Source organism: Durio zibethinus, chromosome 2 (genome assembly GCF_047325235.1).
Source record: "Durio zibethinus cultivar Kanyao isolate XHJ-2024 chromosome 2, ASM4732523v1, whole genome shotgun sequence".
Classification (NCBI taxonomy): domain Eukaryota; kingdom Viridiplantae; phylum Streptophyta; class Magnoliopsida; order Malvales; family Malvaceae; genus Durio; species Durio zibethinus.
Genome location: NC_143163.1, coordinates 483468 through 504216, shown reverse-complemented (window position 1 = coordinate 504216; position 20749 = coordinate 483468). Strand labels below are relative to the sequence as shown.

At 35.9% G+C, this 20749-nt stretch overlaps 5 protein-coding genes across 5 annotated transcripts; 2 read left to right on the top strand and 3 right to left on the bottom strand.

Moving 5' to 3' along the window:
• The first annotated feature begins 182 nt into the window (after positions 1–182).
• On the top strand, positions 183–3119 carry LOC111308160 (Carbohydrate-binding X8 domain superfamily protein). Its single transcript, XM_022906471.2, has 4 exons — positions 183–469; positions 1911–2249; positions 2463–2493; positions 2616–3119. Exons 1-4 carry the CDS (start codon positions 409–411, stop codon positions 2713–2715), a joined length of 531 nt encoding a protein of 176 aa, XP_022762206.2. The 5' UTR covers positions 183–408; the 3' UTR covers positions 2716–3119.
• A 1392-nt stretch (positions 3120–4511) lies between these two features.
• Positions 4512–6265, top strand: LOC111308486 (myosin heavy chain-like protein). Its single transcript, XM_022906813.2, has 3 exons — positions 4512–4811; positions 4911–5751; positions 6132–6265. Exons 1-2 carry the CDS (start codon positions 4715–4717, stop codon positions 5732–5734), a joined length of 921 nt encoding a protein of 306 aa, XP_022762548.2. The 5' UTR covers positions 4512–4714; the 3' UTR covers positions 5735–5751; positions 6132–6265.
• Positions 5916–11227, bottom strand: BRCA1 (breast cancer susceptibility1). Its single transcript, XM_022906470.2, has 14 exons — positions 11092–11227; positions 10955–11008; positions 10791–10861; positions 10366–10479; positions 9796–10238; positions 9382–9492; positions 8242–9258; positions 8044–8144; positions 7781–7967; positions 7562–7659; positions 7327–7447; positions 7076–7241; positions 6793–6911; positions 5916–6450 (listed from the first exon to the last, which is right to left on the bottom strand). Exons 1-14 carry the CDS (start codon positions 11145–11147, stop codon positions 6100–6102), a joined length of 3009 nt encoding a protein of 1002 aa, XP_022762205.2. The 5' UTR covers positions 11148–11227; the 3' UTR covers positions 5916–6099.
• Positions 11228–11735: 508 nt separating this feature from the next.
• LOC111308541 (Tetratricopeptide repeat (TPR)-like superfamily protein) lies at positions 11736–13899 on the bottom strand. The gene has a single exon (XM_022906917.2). It carries the CDS (start codon positions 13786–13788, stop codon positions 11929–11931), a length of 1860 nt encoding a protein of 619 aa, XP_022762652.2. The 5' UTR covers positions 13789–13899; the 3' UTR covers positions 11736–11928.
• Positions 13900–14321: 422 nt separating this feature from the next.
• LOC111308158 (BAG family molecular chaperone regulator 3-like) lies at positions 14322–16798 on the bottom strand. The gene is made up of 4 exons (XM_022906469.2): positions 16398–16798; positions 15498–15754; positions 14821–14967; positions 14322–14633 (listed from the first exon to the last, which is right to left on the bottom strand). Exons 1-4 carry the CDS (start codon positions 16633–16635, stop codon positions 14493–14495), a joined length of 783 nt encoding a protein of 260 aa, XP_022762204.2. The 5' UTR covers positions 16636–16798; the 3' UTR covers positions 14322–14492.
• Between the last annotated feature and the right edge of the window lie 3951 nt (positions 16799–20749).

Sequence of the window (20749 nt, the reverse complement as noted above, 5' to 3'; positions counted from 1 at the left end):
TATTGGTTTCAAAGTTCAGACCCAAAGATCAGACCCAATATTTTATATACAAAGTGCAGAAGAAAGTGCAATAAATAAAATAAAACCACCGCTATCATAGTCTGTCAAAAGTGGAGTAGTTGGCTTCAGTACTATACAGATACGTTTCTTCGATACATCACTCTTTTTCTCCTTGAATAAAGAGAAAAAGAAGATAATTTGCTTTCAAGAAACTTCTGATTCCTCTCAAACTCTCGTCTCCTCTGCATTTATAACACACTCTTGGAATCAATGTGTGGGAGCTTAAGAAAGATTTTTAAGTGTTAACTACGTAAGCACTTTCTCACACTTGGCCTTTCATATTGCACATTAGTGGTGTGATCGAGTGAAAGAGGTTTTAGAGGAGGCTAGCTGAAGAACACCTACACCATGAGAAAGGTAGCTTTGGTTTTCAAGTGCTCCCTCTTATTAATGGTGTTCTCCCATCTAGGTATGTTTCTTTTAATGCTGCAACTTAGTTCTTACCACCTTGCTCTTTCTTGACTTCTCTTGTTTCTTGTTTTGTTCCTGTTTATCTTTTCTTTTATCCATTTCATGGTTCTTGGCTCATTGGCTGGTATAGTGTTCTTGGCTTCTTGGTTTCTTGCCTGAGATCTTCTTGTTCTGAAACTGGAGGTTGCAGCTTACAGCTCGAGACAGTAGTGGCACAGTGCTGTTTCTCTTTCTTCCTAAAAATAACGTATTTTATAATATTTTCCTTTTTTTTAATTAGCGGAAATATCCTGTAATTTTTTAATCCTCTTTACTTAAATAATTGGGTGATCATGCTTGTTTTGCTATAAAGCAATTCCTTGTCTTCATGCTTAATTTTCTAACTAAAATCTAACTAAAAAACTTTTTTTTTTAATTTTTAATTGTGTAGATTAGCGAAGTGATGGGTTTTAAAACATCATGTCTGTTCCTATAATATTCTCTAAAAGCTGTAGAAAAAATTTTCGCTGGATATGATCTCTCAAAAATGAAAGTGACAGGAACGGTCTACATTGGTGAATTTACAAACTTAACCTCATTTAATAAATATAATGATGGCATTTCTGTCTTCTTGCTGTTTTGTAGTTGACACCTGCTTAGACTGATTAATTCTAATTCATATTTATGGTTCTTTTCTTTCACTTATATATATAATAATATTAGACAATATTGGTGGGGAAAAAGCATTTGTCGCTGATTTACACGTTGCTTTCCCCAGTGGAAGATCAGCTGATTATGTGGGGACCTCAACCCTCTAATATGCTCTTTGTCGCTCGTGCCCATTAATTTGATCTCAAACATAATTATGGAGCAAGGTGTTGTCGACCCTTTCTATTCGTCGGTTTAGGGGGTATAGTTGTATAGTATGCAGTTGTCCTTTTCTTCTAGGAAGAATGCAAAAGCCTGTTTGGGGCTAACGTCTTTAGTAAAATCACGAAACTTCTATCATGTAAGCTTGAACAAAGTTGTGTTCTGGTACCAATTGCTATTGGTCTCATTTTAGTAAAGATGGGAATTTAGAAAAAAAGAGTATGACTTGTAACTAAGTTGTAACTTGGTATAAGTTCATGTTGGGTGTGGGTATTTGAACTTGAAAGATGTGGCTAGTTTAGGTCATGCTTCAGCCAAATGTAGGCTTATCAATTGAGGTGAAGCACTGCCTAGATTAGAAAATAGTGCAAATTTGCTTAATGCATGCGCTGTGCTTGAGTTTGGGTCGACTTTAGCAGTTGATAGTGTTTGAAGAGTGGAATTAGCACCGAAATTTGTGCCATCTTGTTAACAACATTAATCCATGCTTTGCAAAATTTTTGAGGTTCAGAAAAAAACTGTGAAAAAGATCTTTCCATATACTACTAATCTGCTACGTGTGTATCACAATTATCTTTTTACAATGGTAGTCCCAACAATGGAAACGTCAGTGCAAGAGAAGGCAGATGCAGCGATTCCAGTCACAACAATTTCACCTCCAGAAGGAAACACAACTTTCCTTGATGGTACAACATGGTGTGTGGCCCTGGCTGGCGTCTCCCAGATTGATTTGCAGAATGCATTAGACTGGGCGTGTGGGCTGGGAAAGGCAGATTGCGGTGCAATCCAAGAAGGAGGACAATGTTATGAACCTGAAACACTCGTTTCTCATGCCTCCTATGCCTTCAATAATTATTACCAACTAAATGGCAATTCTGAGATTGCTTGCAATTTCGGAGGAACTGCTACCTTAACAAAAAATAACCCCAGTAAGCAATTTCTTTACAATAATTTTGTATGGAATATAGCATCTTCACAATGAACAGGAAGTTATTTGCGGTTTGTGTTATTGTTTTAGGAAGTGTTCAACATACAAATTACAATGTATATATATTTCCCTGATTATTTAGCCTGATCATAACTTCTGGTGACTTGGAAGATTACTGATGCTAATAATTAAATTCTGCTGATCTTATATACAGGTTATGGAAAGTGCCTGTATGCTGCACCAGGGTATGTATGTTCATTGTATCCATTTTTCATTCTCTTTCATAGTTTACAGGGTTCACGATGTCGGATATATATATATATATATATATATATATGTAAATATGTTTCCTTTTTATGTTTTGCAGATCTGTTGACTCAGCGGCACCTCCTTTATCCAAGTATAAATCAAGCTTTTTATGGTGGAAAATTGTCGGGGTTTTGCTGCTTTTGTACAAGGGAAGCTGATGCAAGGTTTATTTGTACTTGCAATTGAAGCTTGAATGATCTTTGCCCTGATTTTGTTGAAATGGATGGATATGCTTGGAAATGTAAAGTTAGAATAATTAGAGCATAATCAGACCGAGATATCCACAAATATTTGGAGCTTACTGTTTTGTATTAGCAATATGCTACTATATATGTTGTCGGATTCCTACCTTTGCAATTGGTTTAGGAATCTAATATTTATCTATTTATTCCTCCGGCAATCACATGCTTTATTTGTTTCTTAATAATTAATTTTATTTGTGAAGAAAGAAAGTTCAATATTAAGGTGTATTGCATACGGTATACCTACGACATGGTAGTCCAAAGTTCAAAACGTATATATTCAACATTATTCTAAATTTGACTTTAACCTAAAAAAGGGTGCTCTGGTCCGCTGCCTTGAAGACTTGGACAAGAAACTTCTCGTGAGAAATTGAGATACGAGACAGAAAAGAGAAAATAATCAATGAATAATGGAAACTACTGTATATATAATGCGGTAGCATCAAACAGAGATCAAGTAAAGAAACAAGGAGGGAACAAAGAAAAGAGGGTGAATCTTGGAAGAAGAAGAGAGAGAGAGGGCCAGAGGCAGAGGGGGGCCACAAATTCACCTTACAGTATCTGTAATAGGCTGATATGTTCTGTCTTTTGTCTGTAAGCTTTTGCATGGGGCAGCGTTCCTAGCAGTTGACAGTGAATGGCACGGATCTCATTTATGTCGTTCAGGTAGTGTCAACCATTGAAGCCCACGGCTTTTCCCACGGCTTTTCCTTCACACTACCATTAGGATTAAGGCCTAAGGGCTTAAGCCTTAAAGTCCAAAATCTTAACTCCAGCCTATATTATCATAGTCTTGTACCTCGCTAAACTTGAAATTTGTTACTTAGGCCCACGTCGAGAAAGCCTTTGCAACGGGCCCAGGGCATCTGTTCGAGTTCCAGGAGGGAAAGCATAGGTGAGTTGGGTCCTGGAAGGTGGCCATTTTGGTTCGCCATCAATGATTGCACAACGAGTTACTGCATGGAAAGAGCTTGACCTCTGGGGTGGTTTTGTTTTCGGCCTGACTTCATTCGACTTTGAACATTGATGGCATCTGGCACCCCACATCATGGCTCATTCATGGCCAATATGGTTTCGGCATCTAACCTTCCAGTGACCTTCAGATTGTAATTGAGTTGGTAAGTCTTGATGGCAGACTCTAAAAGCTTATCAAGATAAAACCTTTTAAGGTAGCTTTTCAGCTTATTGATTGGAAAGATTTAGTATAAAAACTTAGTTTTTATCCCCAAATAAAATAAAATAAAGTGTATAGGAAGATTTAAACAGAGAGAAGACAGGGGGGACAATTAATTAATGAGCAGCACCCTTCCCATGCACCAAAGCATGTGGATCATAATTCATAAGCTGACCCTGCCTCCTCCATGCTTTTCCTTTATACCGCTTCCTAGGCTAAATCAAATCCAAGTCTTTTATAAATCATCTAGTATAAATCTAAAAAATTCATTTTTATACCCTGATAATAATTTTTTGTAATTTATGGAACAAGTGAGAAAATTTATGACGGAATACTTTATTATATCATTAAGAAAGAAAAAAAAAAAAGGAATATTTAAAAGGCAGGTAAGCAACGTCCCTTTTGGAAATGTGCAAGTCAAAGCAAACCCGAGAGGCAATGAAATGAAAAGGTCAAAACATGAGCACTAATTACGCAGATTTCACAACTACCAAAGAAATTCATACAATAAAATTTTACAGACAGGGAGAGAGAGATCATCAATAAGCAAGGGAAAATAACAAGGGTGGGAGAAGAAGAAAGGAGAGAGTGCCAAAGCAGTGCTCTCTCTTTTTCCCTCAACTTTACAAACAATACTCATAATTAATATTAAGCCACCTGACCCCTTTCTTCGATTTAATACCAGTAATAAATCTCATAAAAGATCCATCCTAAACCCAGTTTTTGTCTTCCAATTTCGAGATGATCAGCCGTGGCGGTAGAGCATTTTCATCTCCTGAAGTAGAAAGTCCTTCCCATAGCCGTCAAATGCCAACTGATCAAGACATTCCTTTCCAAGGTATGTATCTTTGACGATTGATTGATTGATATGTCCTTCTGATGCTCCACTGAATTAGATATATATGCATGAATATGGTGGGTTTTCTTGTTTGATTAGGAATTGCTGCAAATGTAAAGCTACTTCTGAAATTAATACACGAACAAAGCCAGGCCAGCGATGGAGACCTTGATGATCGAAGGAAGCAAAGGGTGGCCGGCATGATTTCTATCCTGGACGATGTTAAAACCCGGATCCAAAAACACTCTCCACCCGTTGGCAAAATTATAAAGGAGTTTAGGAGGTGCAACACAGATCTCAGGCCACTCCGTGCCCCAAGGGACAAAAGATCTGCTGATGTTGTGATTGATGAGAAAGAGAAGTTGAGGAGAGAGTTGCATGCAAGCAGCGTAGCTAGGAAGAGCCTTGAAGCAATGTGTTGTAGCTTGGGAAAGGAGAAGAAAATTATGGCCTCAGAACTTTCTAGAAAGGTTCAAGAATTGAATGGAATGGAGGAACTCATCAATGACCTTAAAGCACAAAACGAGACATTGTTGGCTAAAGTACAAGCTTGTGCTCAAGAGCACCAATCAGATAATAAGTCTGGCGGAGAGACTCATCAAGGGGGGCTCAATGCTACCCTTCAAGAGCGAAACAAGGCACTTACGGATCAACTTTTGAAGTCCCTTGATGGGTATAGATCCTTGAAGAGAAAATATATAGATGCAAAAGAGGAAAATATAGGAATTCAAACAACAATGGAGGAAATGGGGGTTGAAGTAGCAGCAGGACTTGGACGAATACGTGGACTTAAGCAGCAGTTGACCACAACAGAAGCGCAGAAATCAGATATTGAAGAGGAAATTTCAGCATTGGAGTGTATGTTCCAGAGTTTAAACATGAAGATTTCAAAGCACATGCAAAAGAAAAGCACCAAAGACTGAGATCAATGTTAGTTCAGGTATATCTTCTACTCCACCATAAGAGAGGTTTGTCAGATGTGCGCAAGTTCAAGATCTACCCCTTTTTGGAATTATCACATTGACTTAGTTCGGTTTTCTTTTTCGAGCTTGATTCCACAATCTGAATAGTTGCATAATCCAAACATATACTCCATGCTGCTTTCTGTAAGGTCTTTTAGAAATAATCGGAATCTCTTATGTATAACAGATTTTTGTCACACCAATTGATTCGATCAATCATTGATCATACATTAAATATTTTCAAAACAAATTCATCATAATCTTTAAGCTTTCTCCATTAAACTCTGACCTTTAGACATTTAAAGGTTCTATAATAATCTATATAATTATTCACCAAGACTTTGCAATTTGCATGCAGAAATGGAGTTCAAAACCCATGAATTGCTTACTGCTTTGGAACCAGTTGAACTTGCCAATGCTTCTGCGTCAAATTGCCGGCGGCTTATAATCATATGCTTCTTGGTGGGATCACACTTATCAGGCAACTCAACGCTGTAAATTATGAAGGTTGAAGATACAGGGTAAGTAGAGAATGGGGCTCCTTGATCACCTGAAATGGGTTTTCTATGCAGAATGGCACCTCCTGCAGTAATTACAAGATCTTGTAGGTATCCCCTATAAGAAGGTTCAAAATCTCCCATCATATAGAACTTGGACCCATCAAAAAGCTTTGGTTGCTGGAAAGAATATTGTTGTCAATAAAAATCATCAGAAAAAAAATATCAAATAAGCAGGTAAGTTCAGTGCGAACATACACATGTAAGCATCCTTTTCAGGATTCTTTCAAGAAGCATGCCCTATGTCTTATCTTTCAGAAACAAAATAAGAGTCAAATCATTACATAAAATTTTGGTTTTTGGTAGACTACACTGAAAAGTTTCCCAGCAATGAAAGAGTCGTAAAAAGCATGGCCCATGAAGACTTAAAATATTTTCGAACAGATCATGAGGATCCTAACAGCTACTTTCCAGGGTTTCAAAATTATAATATTTGCAAGGATAAGACCAAGAGGAACCGACCTTGTTCTGGAGTCTTAGCCTTCCATGTCGTGGACCATCCCTGATTCCATGAACATCAATAGTAATTTCGTATCGCAACTCATCAACAGGTTTCATGGCTTTAATGCAATCTTTGACCCCTGCACAAATAGAAATTCAAAATTCAAGCTGCAGTTACTATAGGCACATGCATTTATTCAAACAATAGCTCATATATCACAGAATAGGCACTTAGGCTCATAAATATCATAAACTCTAAAACTCAAGCAATTATATTCACTTTATGCCGTAAAAAAGTACTGACAATTAACATTCAGTATCCACTTCCCCTCCAAGATACCCATTAAAATTTTAAGGGTTCTTTTGCATGCTCCATTTTCATCTATGGATGCAATGATATGGGTGACACTTGAGTCCCATCTCTTCAACACTGTAACGCCAGATAATTTCTCAAATTCAGAAATGATTTCCTGCAATTCAAGCAATTTAGAAAAACGTTAAGGAATTTCTTTTTCTAAAAGAAAAAACAGAAAGCCAAATTCAACAGTAACTTACCCTCTCTCCAACTGAGAGAGCTGAGCAACAGAGTACCAATTTTTTGTGTGATCCACAAGGATTCCATTTCTTCTGCACACTGATGCCATTGTTTATAGGAACTTCGTTGTGGTGAATTGATCTGGAAATGAAATAAGAGTAAAAAGCAAGGATTTAATGAAACTTTCATGAGCATGAAGGGGTGGAGTAAGTTCATGAAGAATACTAGAATAAACTAAAAAATAGTTCTGCGTACCCTCTCAAAACACATCTTTTTCTGCTTTCTTGAGATTCTGGATTTTCATTAGGCAACTTAGAAGAGGCATGGAGAGGGCATAACATTACAAAGTTCTCCTATTGCAAAGATTCAAAATAAATAAACATTAACAAGAAACATATTGTGTTGACTTTAAAAAAAAAAGAAAGAAATTTTCATATCACGTACAGAAACCTGCTGAATCTGCATAATACTTACAGTATCCCACCGGCATTGTGAGACTAATTTTGCACAAGGAACATGAAAACTCTTGCGGCAACTCTTTTCATAACAGCCCAACGCTGCACCTTTTAGTCCACAACAGGAACATTTTATTTTTCGGCTTCTGCATAATTCAGCTTCAAGGTTGATTGCCTTATCATTCTCAAAATAAACATTAGGGGCCCTGCAAAAATTTTCAAGTTATATTACATCAACAATGTCAAAATTGAAGACAATTTATTGAGTACAAATCCCTTTACCATTCAGCGCAGTTCTTGTGTGAATGTAGGACCTTAAAGCCACCATTATGATCTAGAGGAACAGACCTGCCACCATAGTAATGAAGCATCTCTCCTGAAGCCTGCAATTTTGTTTAGCAAGTAAGCTTGGGCAAATTGATAGAAGAGATAGGCTGTTATAGTCATATCGTAGTTGGGAGGAAGTACTAAAAGTCTAACCTCAGAATCTTCTGTAGAAAGACAGAAAGCGCATTGTATTTTATTTGTAACAGTCTGACATTTGAGCAAGGCCACTTCATTTGCTAGGGGAAGCTTATTTACTGTTGAACCATCTGAAATTCCAACAGTGGGACTACCTTGAACCTTTTCACTTAATCTCTGTGGGGAAACATTACTATTTCCCTGCTGGGGTTCTTCAGCCAACCAAGTTTTTGTGTCACCACTAAAAGAAACTTTCATCTTTTTCTTACAACTTAAGTTTTTTTCACTTTTCAAACTCAAAGCAGACTTTACTTCCCTAGCACGTTTGATTGATACTTTATTGAACTGTTTGGCACCCTTGTCATAAGCTACGGGAATGAGAATCATCTTTTCATTTGTCTGATTGTGAACGGCTGAAATTTCTTCAGGAATATCAACCTTAGCCAAACTTAGTTTTTGTTTCTTTGACTTTGAACAAGATTTTTTTTGGCACTGGGCAATGATCCACCTGCAACTTTTTCCTTTACTCAAATTCTCATATTCATCACCACTGTTTTCCTTACTGACTCTGGCAGGCAACTTGTTAACCTTATTTGTGTCAGCCTGATTTGAAGTTTCTGCATTTTCAGAGGCATCAGAAACATATGTTACTATTGGTTCAGTTTCATGGTGATCCAAAACAGCCACCTTACTATTTTTCCTAGTCTTAGCCAAATATGAAGAACTGCTGCTATGATCAGCTGCTTGGTTTTGATTAAAACTTTCAGATCCCTTTTCTGGATCAGCATGATCTCTGGAAACATGACTTCTAGTTCTGTCAGCAATCTTCTTTTGGGCAGTATTTCTATATTTCCTACCCATTTCCCTGGATTTATGGGTCCTGGTCTTGTTATTAGCAGCCTTGGTTCTGAAAGACGTTACATTAGGCAGTATCTCTTCTGAAGTGTTAAGTCTAGTTGTCATGCATATGCCATTATTAATACAGGGTTTGACCGTATTTGAACCCTGTAATGCTGGTTCGTCAGTGTCTTCAAGCTGCATTTTGTTTGAAATAATAGTAGATTAGAATGGCCAAAACGTGATGAAAATTTGCCCAGGAAAAAGAAAAAAGAATGCAAAATAGCATTTTACGTGGGGTATTTAAAATGAGATTATTACCTGCATTTTAACAGGACTTGACAGAAGTTCTGGGGAACAAGCTCTCTGTGTCCATTCAAACATCTCGCTATCAAACAGATTCACATTATCAGTGTTTCCATGCACCTCCTCCTACATGATTTCAGGAAGACATGAGAAAAAAAAATTAGGCCATTACAAGATCATAACTGCTACAAAGTTAAGCTGTCTGAACATCTTCAGGTTACATAGGACTTGCTCAATTCAACCGTAGGTCAATAAAAAGTTGGAGAACTGTGGCAGCTAAGTAAAATATAAATCTGGCATAAACAAAACCTAGTTTATGAACAAAAAAAGTAAGATACATAAGTTATTATTGAACACAAAATCATTTAGACATTTCTATAGATAATTTTAAGAAATGTAATTGGCTGGCGTAAGCTAGTGAACACTTACTTTAGAAAAGCCTTCATCATCAGAATCCTTCATATCACTGAAAGAAGGAACTTCAGGTGGTGTTATATACACAAATTGATCCCCATCAGTAAGCTGACTTGGCTTCTCTGCATCTTCCTCTCTCAACCAGAAAAAGGGTGTAAATATTGGTTCTCCCTTTTCCCTTGGACTGTAATTCTCCTTTGGAATATCTGAAGTTCTTTTAGATTCATCCTCCGTGCGTTCAACCAACCCACTGCCAAGTTTTGCAGACATCATAGGTGTTTCTGACAGAGGATACTGTGGCACCTGAACCCTTTTGTTGGTGAGATAAGAAGGCTTCACAGGTATGGGACCAGAGTTTTCTGTTGATTTAGCCACCCTAGATCCTTTTCTTTTGGTTGCTCCCTGATTATCCACTCTTTCACTACAATTGAGATCATTTTCAACTCGCTTCTCATCATCTGTAATTGGAAAATTTCAAACTACATATAAGACTCAAAATATATTCCTGTCCGTTCTTCTGGCTTACCAAGAAAAGAAGAATAATCATATCATATCCTGCCAAAAATCATTGTCTGTGTATATTACCTGTTGATTTATCCAGAGGTGGGTTCTGAGTGACAAAAATATTGAAACCTGAAGCAATCTCCATGCTTTTATAAATGCTAACCAAGTTATCCATGTGAGGCGCAGGACGAACCTCTACAGCAAAAATATAAAGAAAGTGAGTTGAAAAGTGTGAACAGCCAAGCAACTGAAGCATGATTATAAGTTACCGCTATTTGCTTCTTGTTTCAACAAATTAAGGCAAAGGTAAATACTCATACTTGTAAAATGCTATACCAATTGAAGCGAAGAACATATATATGAACAACCAAACAGAGTAACATTGGTGGCCTCAAGTGTCATTCAAACAGGTAGTAGTATTAAACATTTAAACTTACTGACCAACAAGAAGTTAACAATTTAAGATGGACATAATCTAAAAGGATTGAATCAAGAATGAAGAACACCTCGACGCCGGTAGGGTACTTTACAAACTGGACAATTGGAACCGGATTTCATTGATTTCATGATACAGGCACTGTAAAGAACCAGAAAATTTCGATAACAATGAAGTTTAAAACAAAAATAAATGATAAAAATGTGAAATGAATTAAAGGGTTATATGACTTACTTGCAGAACACATGGTTGCATGTAAGTGAAACCGCAGAGTTCAACAGACTCAAGCTGCATAAAAAAAAAAAAAAAACAATTAAAAGAAACACGAAAGAGGATTAAGGGCTTGTTTGGTTTGTGAGAGTATATGATACCAAATGGGGCATTTGAGCTCTCTGCCCATTTTCTCCAGGTAACTTGGATCCCCCATTTTTGGCTCGTCTGGGGAAATAATTTTCCTTTCTTCTTGAGATCGAGAGCGAGAGAAAGAGAATAGGCGACGGAAGGAAGATGCATGGAAAGATTTGAACGGCGGAAGATTGTTTTAGAAGAAAGCGCGAAACTCAAAATCTCAATTTCGAAATTTAACCCGCCAAAGATTTTTCGCAGGTCGGCGGCTTGGCGCCTCGGCTCTATTTTCTAAATTCCTTTTTTTCCTTTATTTATCAAATTGGGCCATAATTACTGTTGAAAAAAGTGGGCCACCAGTCAAAAGGTACGGACGAGGCAGCCAGGCCTTCCCTGTGTCCCATTTCAAGGCCAGTAGGCCTCGCTCAATAGGCTAGAAAAGGAGTTATTTACAGGGTCTGGCAGAGGGCTGAGGCCCGAACAGCCATTGGGTGCTGGTTGGCTTTATGGTCTAATACCCCTAAGGCCGAAACAATGATTGCCATAAGTTGATTTGTAGAAAGACCATTGCAGACAAGGCATGAAGACAATAAGTTCGATTATTAACTTGAATATCTTGACACTACTGAGATGCTTAATGATGATACCAAGTAACAAATGAAAACCCATCTTTCAAAAATGTACTGTAATCAATTTCTAGATTATTGCGTATAGCATTTTCATTTACAGAGTGAGGGCAGTGAAAGTAAGCAAACTGTGCATTTCAAGTTTGAAAATTCAACTTCATCGCTGTACTTTGAATTGTAAACTACATTGTTTATTAGTATTTGAATAGAATCAACTCAGATACAACTATCATAAATTTACCAGTAATCCCTACAAGAACAGGAGCCGTCTCTGAAATGGTGAAACCGGCTTTGATCCCTCACGATAATCTCTCGTTCGAAAACCTTTGATATAAGCTTAATTGCCAAATGACAATCTGCACAAATTCTCAAATTCTTTACAACCCTAATCGGGGTCCCTGGTGCTGTCTTAAGTAGCATGAAAGCAACCGCAATCTTCTCGCTATGGTAAGACAAAGCATTCTCCTTATCTTCTTCCTCTATATCCGCTAGTACATTTTCTGTACGGGGAGCATAACCTTCTAATTTTAACCTCTTTGTTATTTCCGCTAGCATTGCAAAAATTTCCTCACTATGTGGATGAGTTCTATCACCCATGAGAAATTCATACACATGATTACCCAACTCTACAAGGCTATAACCTGGAACTTTCTTCACTCCTTCCCTAAGCATTTTTCTCCTCATTATGTGTGCATCAGACCAGCGTTGCTCTGATGCATAGAGGTTAGAGAGGAGCACATAGTCACCACTACATCCCGGTTCTAGCTTTAATACTCGAGCTCTTGCATACTCTGCTAAAGTCAAATGGCCATGTATTGTGCATGCTCCTAACAATGTCCTCCAAATAACAGCATTAGGCTTCATTGGCATGCTTTGGATATATTGATATGCCTCCTTTACCAAGCCAGCCCTACCCAACAAATCAACCATGCAACCATAATGTTCTATCCTGGGCAAAATCCCATATTCCTCTTTCATCTTTTTAAAATACCTGAAACCTTCATCAACCATCCCGCAATGACTACAAGCATAGAGAACTCCAACGAAAGTAGCTTCACTAGGCACCAATCCCACTCTTCCCATCTCCTTGAAAAGCTGAAGTGCTTCCTTACCAGAGCCATTAACAGCCAATCCAACAATCAAAGAACTCCAAGAAACTGCATTCCTTTCCTCCATCTCATCAAATACTTTCCTTGCCTCTCTAATGCTTCCACACTTAGCATAAAGATCTAAAAGCGCATTATTAACATGTAAATTATCAGTCAAGCCTACCTTCACCATGTACACGTGAACTCTCCGACCCAACGCCAAAGCACCAAGCTCAGCACAAGCAGATAACAAGCTAAGCAAAGTAAACCCATCAGGCTCCACACCCTCCAACCCCATTTCCCTAAAGAGAGTCAAAGCCTCGTTAGGTTTCCCATTAAGAGCGAACCCGTTAATCACAGAATTCCAAGCCACAACATCCTTCTCAGGAATTAATTCAAACACCTTATACGCAGTATCGACGAGCCCACAAGCAGCATACATATGAAGCAAAGAATTCTGAACAAAGACTAACGAGTCAAACCCATTTCTTATAACAGTGGAATGTACATTTTCCCCGAATCTTACATCCGACAGCTTTGCAACGGCTTTTAAAAGAAAAGGGTAAGTGTGGTTATCAGGTTCGATACAAGACGCCTGCATCTGGCGGTATAACTCAAGGGCTGGCTTTGGGTTTTCACTCTCAGCATAGCCTCTAATCATGGTATTCCAAATAAATACATTGGAGGTCTGGATACAAGAAAAGATTTTGTGAGGATATGACATAGGAGTTGAGAGGGAAACAAGGTTGTAAATAAGGTGTTTGGCAATATCAGGGTGGTTGAGTGGGAAGCCATGCTTGAGAGAGAAAGCGTGGATTTGTCTGAGTTTAAGTTTAGAAGAGCCACAGTTTTGTACAAGTGAAATGCATTTCTTGACCATGAAAGATTCGGAATTTTGTGGGGAAGAAGAGGTGGGTAGCGTTGTGGAGTAGAAACATGTTTGCAGAACAGCATGTTCTAAAGACAAGAACAGGACTAACTGTTGTTTCCGTGGGTGCTTCGAGAGCATTGGTTCATGTTTGTCTCATCAGTCTTGTTTCTCGCCCTTAGTATGCGGTCAGCGGTTTCTGGGTGTGGCTGTATCCTGGAACTCGCTTAAACTTCTCACGGGGGCTCTCGCCCGTTAATTTTAAACTTGGTCATACGTCCCGAAAATGATAAAAAAATTATATGAATTAAAATTTAATAAAAATTAAAATAAATATATTTTGTATTTAATATATAGATACAAATGTGATATAATAATTTTTTCTATTTTACAAAATTTGATATAATATAAATAAATAAATTATTAAATATATTTCGAATTTATCTCTCTTTCAAAATCGGAATTTAGCTCCTTAGCTTAAAAGTTAAACGAAGTTGTAGAAATTTTTTCTTCATGATGCATAAAATAGGCATTGGTAGAAAAAATTACTTCATAAAGGATTCTATAATCTTATTAGCCATTGGAGTGAACATTTTTAATCTATCTCAAATGTTTTTGATATTTGATCAAAACAGTTGCTCCCAAATTTAATAAAGTAATATCATTACTCATGGTTTCAATCAAGCTTCATTTATTTTATAAAATCCTCACCAATGCATATTGGAAAATTATGTGGCAATGAAGGGCTGTACGTACAAATAGATAGTTTGCTTTTATGTCTATCTTGAGCTAGATACCAAGGTGGAAAAAGAATGAAAATGGACAGTAAAGTAAGGATCATTGGATCAATCAAAAATTTCCCATTGCGCCATGGCTGGAGAAGGATCAAAGGTCTCCCATTTGGTTGTGACAATAACATGCTTTACTCTAGCATTTGATACCTTCAATGTGTCAAGGGTTTCAACGCATTTTTGAACCCTCTTGCCCTGAAGAACGGAACCATCAATTAGTTTGAATTACATTTTCAATTGCAGGTTTTTATTTATAATGACTGTGAGCCATAAAAGAAGTGAAGTGAAAGGGTAGACCCCAAGGATGGCAACTCTGCTTTTCTACAAGTGTATATATAAGCTAATTCTCATCTGATAGAAAGGAAAATCAAGTTTCAGGTACCTGCAAATTTTTCTGGGCAAAAGCATCCCCCTCGGCAGCAATGTTATCTAGCTTGATTGCTTGTCTCATGAGCATCTCAATTAGTGTTGTGATTTGAACCTCCGGTACCTTAACTCCATTGGAGATTGATTTTTCGATTGCAGAAACCTGAGACCAAAAGCAGAACATCTAAATTCATAACTCATAATCTTTCAGCGATGAAACAATACATTTTTAATATAAAAAAGCAAGTAATTATGTCTTGCTAAGTCTAAAACTAAGACTGTGAGTCCGTGACACACCCCTAGAAAAATCACAATGACATGATGGATCAAGTACAAGTGAACATAAGCTGATGGGCCATGGACCCAATGGACCAAAGCTCCTAAAATGGAAATAGTCAACTAGCTGTTTGATCATGAGCCCCCGACAAACTTTAGCTGTCCTGACCACCCCACAATCCCAGATTCTTTCATTGTCTTTTGGTTTCCCATCCAAAATCTCCTAGCATTAACAAACATTAAACTTATTTAACTTTTAGATTGTGTACTAAAAAACCAATTATCACCGACAAATTCCTTAATCAATAAGGGCTACATGATTTTTTTAATGTTATAAATGCATCGAAAATTTACTAATAGTATCTTAATATAAAGTATTGGACAGCCATATGAGTAATTGATAGGATCATTGCTTACTTGGTCCGCCAGCTTGTCAATTTCCATGGAGACGTCGTTGATGGCACGATATGCGGTCTGGATCTTGGCGTTTCTGCGCATCTCGATGAACCTTCGCTCTATGCTTGCTGGGTCTTCCATTACTATAAGTTTTGATCGGTCTTTGACCCCACACATGTCCAAATACTCAACGTTTTCTCTCTCTTTCCCTTTGAATATCACTCTCTGCTCTCCCACTTGTAACCCTGTTTCTGCTGTTAGACGCTTCTTGACCTCCCCTGTTAATTGGTCCACCGCCGATCCCACGTCAATTTATATAAATCGGTAAATCATTACTACTAATAATCAAGAAATTAAAATAACGTAAATTTTTTCATAAGTCTCGCCGTGAGAGTAGGTGAGAACATGGAAGCATGTTATTGTTAATTTGTTATCTTATGCTATGAAACAAGTGGCCAAGTGCAACCAATGAATAAAAACTTATTAAAATGCAGCAAAAAATTAAAAAAAAAATTTACAAAACTTAAATGATTCTTACTTGCTCAACATAATTTTCTTTTTGTTCACTTATCAATGGGAAAATAATTGAGAAAAATAAAAGCTTAGGGGAAGAAGAGAAAGAAAAAGTAGAGCTCTCAAAATTTATTACATTGTAAGGGTTAGAGAATATTACGAAGTGTTTATTGTTGAAGTAATGAATAAACGGAAAAAGTAGGGCTCTTAAACAACCATGCAACAGCCAAGTAATGGTAAAAACAGCAACTTTACTTAATAAAAACTCACTACCAACAATTCCCATTTTAATTATTTTCTTTCCACTTTCTCACCAACCAAACAAACAACCATCTAATGGAAAGTAAAAGAAAATGAAAACCCATGGAAGAAAAAACGTAAGTAGTTAAGCAGATCCGGCTACGTTACCAAATGTCGCTTGAGAGTTCACGGAGATCTCGTAACGCACCGTCCCGTAAGCAACACGTAAGCGAATATCAGGGGCTGAAACATCAGTGTTTTGGGTTCTTTTCTGCACCAGCATCCCTCCGGGTCTCATTTCCCACTCAATTTCTTCTTCTATGGACGTGGAAGACGACGACGACGACTGCGTTTTGTTTGAGCTTTCACTCACTTTACCATACACATTGACCTTTCGCTTCATCATCCTCGTATCAAACTAAACACTTTTCCGAGAAAATTTTCTTAAATGACAAATTTTGTTGCTAATTTTCTCCAAAAAGAGAAAGAAAAATACCTTTCAAGGCATTGAATTGAATAAGTCTAGTTTCCCTTGCCGACAATAAACAGCGAATAACATCGTGGGGTGCGGGATTTATGTGCGCTGTTTTGTGTTTTAAAGTTTTGCTTCAAAGACATGAGAAAAATTACAGGAAAGTTTTCGACCAATGGGAACACTGCCACGTGTAAAGTGTCAGCCGATTGCAGTAGTTGCCGACAGTTCAAGTAAGGAAGTATCCAAGAGAAAAAGAGAGGTTCGCCATTTTTCTACATATATATTAAGAATTATTATTTTTTTCAAAGAGGTGTAAAGCAATGATATTGGGGGTCGAATTTTCTAAACTAATTGCCGCCGGAACTCTCAAATTCAAAGATATAAGAGTCATAAATAAACCCAAATCTAACAATTTCAAATGTAATAAAATGAATCAATATAAAAATAATATGAGCAAAAAATATAAAAATAATATAATTTAAAATTTTAATAAAAATTATAAATAAATTTAATAAAATTAAAAATATATTTTATATTAATATAAATTATGATACATAATTTTTATATAAAATACAAAAAAATATATAAATTTTTAATATTTTATACTACATAAATATACTAATTATGAAATTTATCCAAATTAATGACATTTGAGTGTTTGAATTATTTGAGTCCAAAAAAAGTTGGTGTATTTATCATTTCCCTTATAGATTTTTATAGCTTTTGTTTCTTAAAAATAGTATTTATGCAAATTTTGATTAGGAGAAATTAAACAAAATGTTTTCAATTGAAAAAGAGAAGTCATATTACAATTCGTTGAATCATTTACGAAATAAAACTTTGTTTTTATCATTTATTAACTTTACTTAATTTTCAATTGAAAGAAAAGGAAATTGATAACTTTGGCTTCAAAGTAGGTTTGTTTCATTTTCATTAGAGGAGGAAAAAAAATAAAAAAGGGTTACGCGAAGAGTTAGATAAGACATTTGATCTCGGAGTGTCAATACATCTTATAATTTGAGTTGAGACTAAGAAAAACTTATTTAAAAATAATATGAGTCTTCAATGGTCTAAATCTACTAAACAAATGTATAAATAAAGTGAGCTAAAATAGGAAGATTGTATTCTCACTAGCTGAAAAATAAGAGTATGAATATGGATAAGATTGTGGTCATATTCATTATCATGTAATCTGCAGGAGTAAATTGACAGATAATTACATTCACATTACAAATTATTATGTTCACATATAAATCTTATGATTTTAGGCACGATACTAGCAATTTAATCTATGAAGTTTTCATGCTTTGAAGGATGTTCTTAGTTTATTTATTTTTTGTTATTCTTTGATAGAATGCAGAATAGAGTTTTCTTTATCCTTAAGTAATCTTTTAAATCATTCTTCAAATTTTGTATCTCTTAAGTGAATTTTCTAAAGCGGTAAACTTTTATTTTTTTGTATCATTGATATAATTTTTAGAGTGGTGTTTATGTATCTCTTAGTGTCTAGCCTTAGTGGTGAACTTCTATCATTTTTAATTCAATAATCATATTCTACTATTATTTAACTTCTTGTGAGTTATTTTTTTATGAGTTTTTTTGTTTGTTATTAATCTCCAACATCTTAATCAGTAATTTTTAATATCAAATCGGTATCAAAGCTATGGCAGGTATCGTCATCAAACACTAGCAAAAGAGGTTGAAGCCAACACTGACGTTGTAGCAACTACCAATGTTGACCTAAGAGATACTCTTATAGAGGAGATGCGACAACAGATCTTTTAACTACAATAACAACTGTATATATAAGAAGAAAGATAGGAGATAAGGAGACAAAGAAGGAGGAATAAAAAAGATGAAGGAGAAACTAATCCATACCATGAAAATAACAGTGATTCTGATGATAGCGCCCCACTTCACTCACAATAAGTCAAAGACTATATACATAAAAACTAACTTCAACATAGCATATTCAATCCAAAAAAAAAGATTCTTGAGTTAAAAAAGAATATGCAACCTGAAAAATTTTTAGATTGGCTACACATAGTGGAGTACATCTTTGAATACCATAATGTCCATGAACATCGCAAAGTGAAGTCAATAGCCATCTAACTTAGAAAGCATGCATCATTTTAGTGGAAAATTTTACAGAAGTAAAGGGAAAAAGAAAGCAAAAGAAAAATTACAACTTAAGAAAAATGAAAAAAGAGTTGAAGAGAAAGTATCTTATAAACAACTTTCATCAAAACGTTCTCTTTAAGCTCTATAACTTGAAGCAAAGAGATCTTTTAGTGGAGTAGTACACGACTGAGTTTGACTATCTCATGTTAAAATATGAATTAAAGGAATAAGAATAACAGACTATTGCATGATATCTTCGAGAGATAACTAATGTCGTACAGCTGAACCTTATTGGACTTTCAATGATGTATGTAAGCTTGCCCTTAAGGTGAAGAAACAACAAAATGAGGCCCATTGTAGCAACTTGAGATTCGAGTCCTGAGAAAGCTATATCAATAAATGTGGCTAATCCAAAACTATTATTCTTTCAAGCCTTTTCCAAAACAACCCTAAAAAAAATATAAAACCTCAATAGGCAAGCTTCAATCTAGTACACAAATCAGAAGGTGTTTTAAGTATCAATGGCTTAGACACATTGCCTTAAAATGCACAAATAGGAAAATTGTGACTCAAATAGAGAAAGACTTTGAGAAAAATGAAGAGAAGCTGGTTAAAGAGAATCAAAACCTTGAAGATGATGAATAGGTAACCTATAAGTATCATGACGCATCTTTAGTCATACAATGCAGCTTAAGTATTGCACTTGTTAAGGAAGAAGATAGATTGCGTAAAAACATGTTAGGCACTAAGTGTACTGCCCATAGAAAGGTAAGTGATGTTATAATTGATAGTGAAAGTTTTAAAAATATTGTTTATACTTTTATGATGCATAAATTATACTTTAAAATAGTGGATCACCCTCAATTATATAAGTTGTCTTGGCTACAAAAAAAGAATGAAATCAAGATTAGCAAGAGGTATTTGATTCATTTTTTCATAAAAAAGTAATATAAAGACAAAATGTGATGTGATGTAGCTCCAATGGATGCTTGTCATTTACTGCTAAAAAGACCTTGGCATTATCATATGAGGGTTATTTATAATGGTTACCATAATGCTTACACATTTATGAAAGATGGATGCAAAATCATCCTAAGCCCTACCAAGCCTATAGTAATGTCAAAACCAACCAAAGGGAAATGAAACAACTTGTTTACCAAGGCCAATTATAAAAAAAAATAAATTAAGATGGATAGTACTATGTATGCACTAGTGCTGCTTGAAAAGAATGAAGATAGTGATGAGCCATCTACAGTGATACAATCATTATTGGCAGAATTTTATGATATTATTCAAAAAGAGTTACCAGTTAGTTTACCATCAATGAAGGACATTCAATATTGCATAGATCTTATCCCAAGAGCTATTATACCCAACAAGATAGCATATAAGATGAGTCATAAAAAGCATGCAGAGTTGCAACACCAAGTTGATGAATTAGTGAGAAAAAGAATGGTGCTCGAAAGCATGAGCTTTAATATAGTCTCAGCCCATTTGGTACCTAAAAAGGATGGATCATGGTGTATGTGTGTGGATAGTAGGGCGGTCAAGAAAATCATCGTCGACTATTGCTTTCATATTTCATGTTTAGATGACTTGTTGAATTAACTACATAGAGTAATCATTTTTTCCAAGATAGACCTACGTAGTGGTTATCATCAAATCAAAATGAGGCCTGAAGATGAGTGGAAAACAACTTTTAAGACAAGGGATGATCTCTATAAATGGATGGTAATGCCTTTTGATTTACATAATGCTCATAGTACTTTCATAAGATTTATGAATCATATCCTTAAACCTTGTATTGACAGATATGCAGTAGTATATTTTGATGATATTCTGGTGTATAGCAAAGATGAATACCAACATTTGAATCATCTACACCAATTATTTTGCATATTAATGGAACAAAAACTTTATGCTA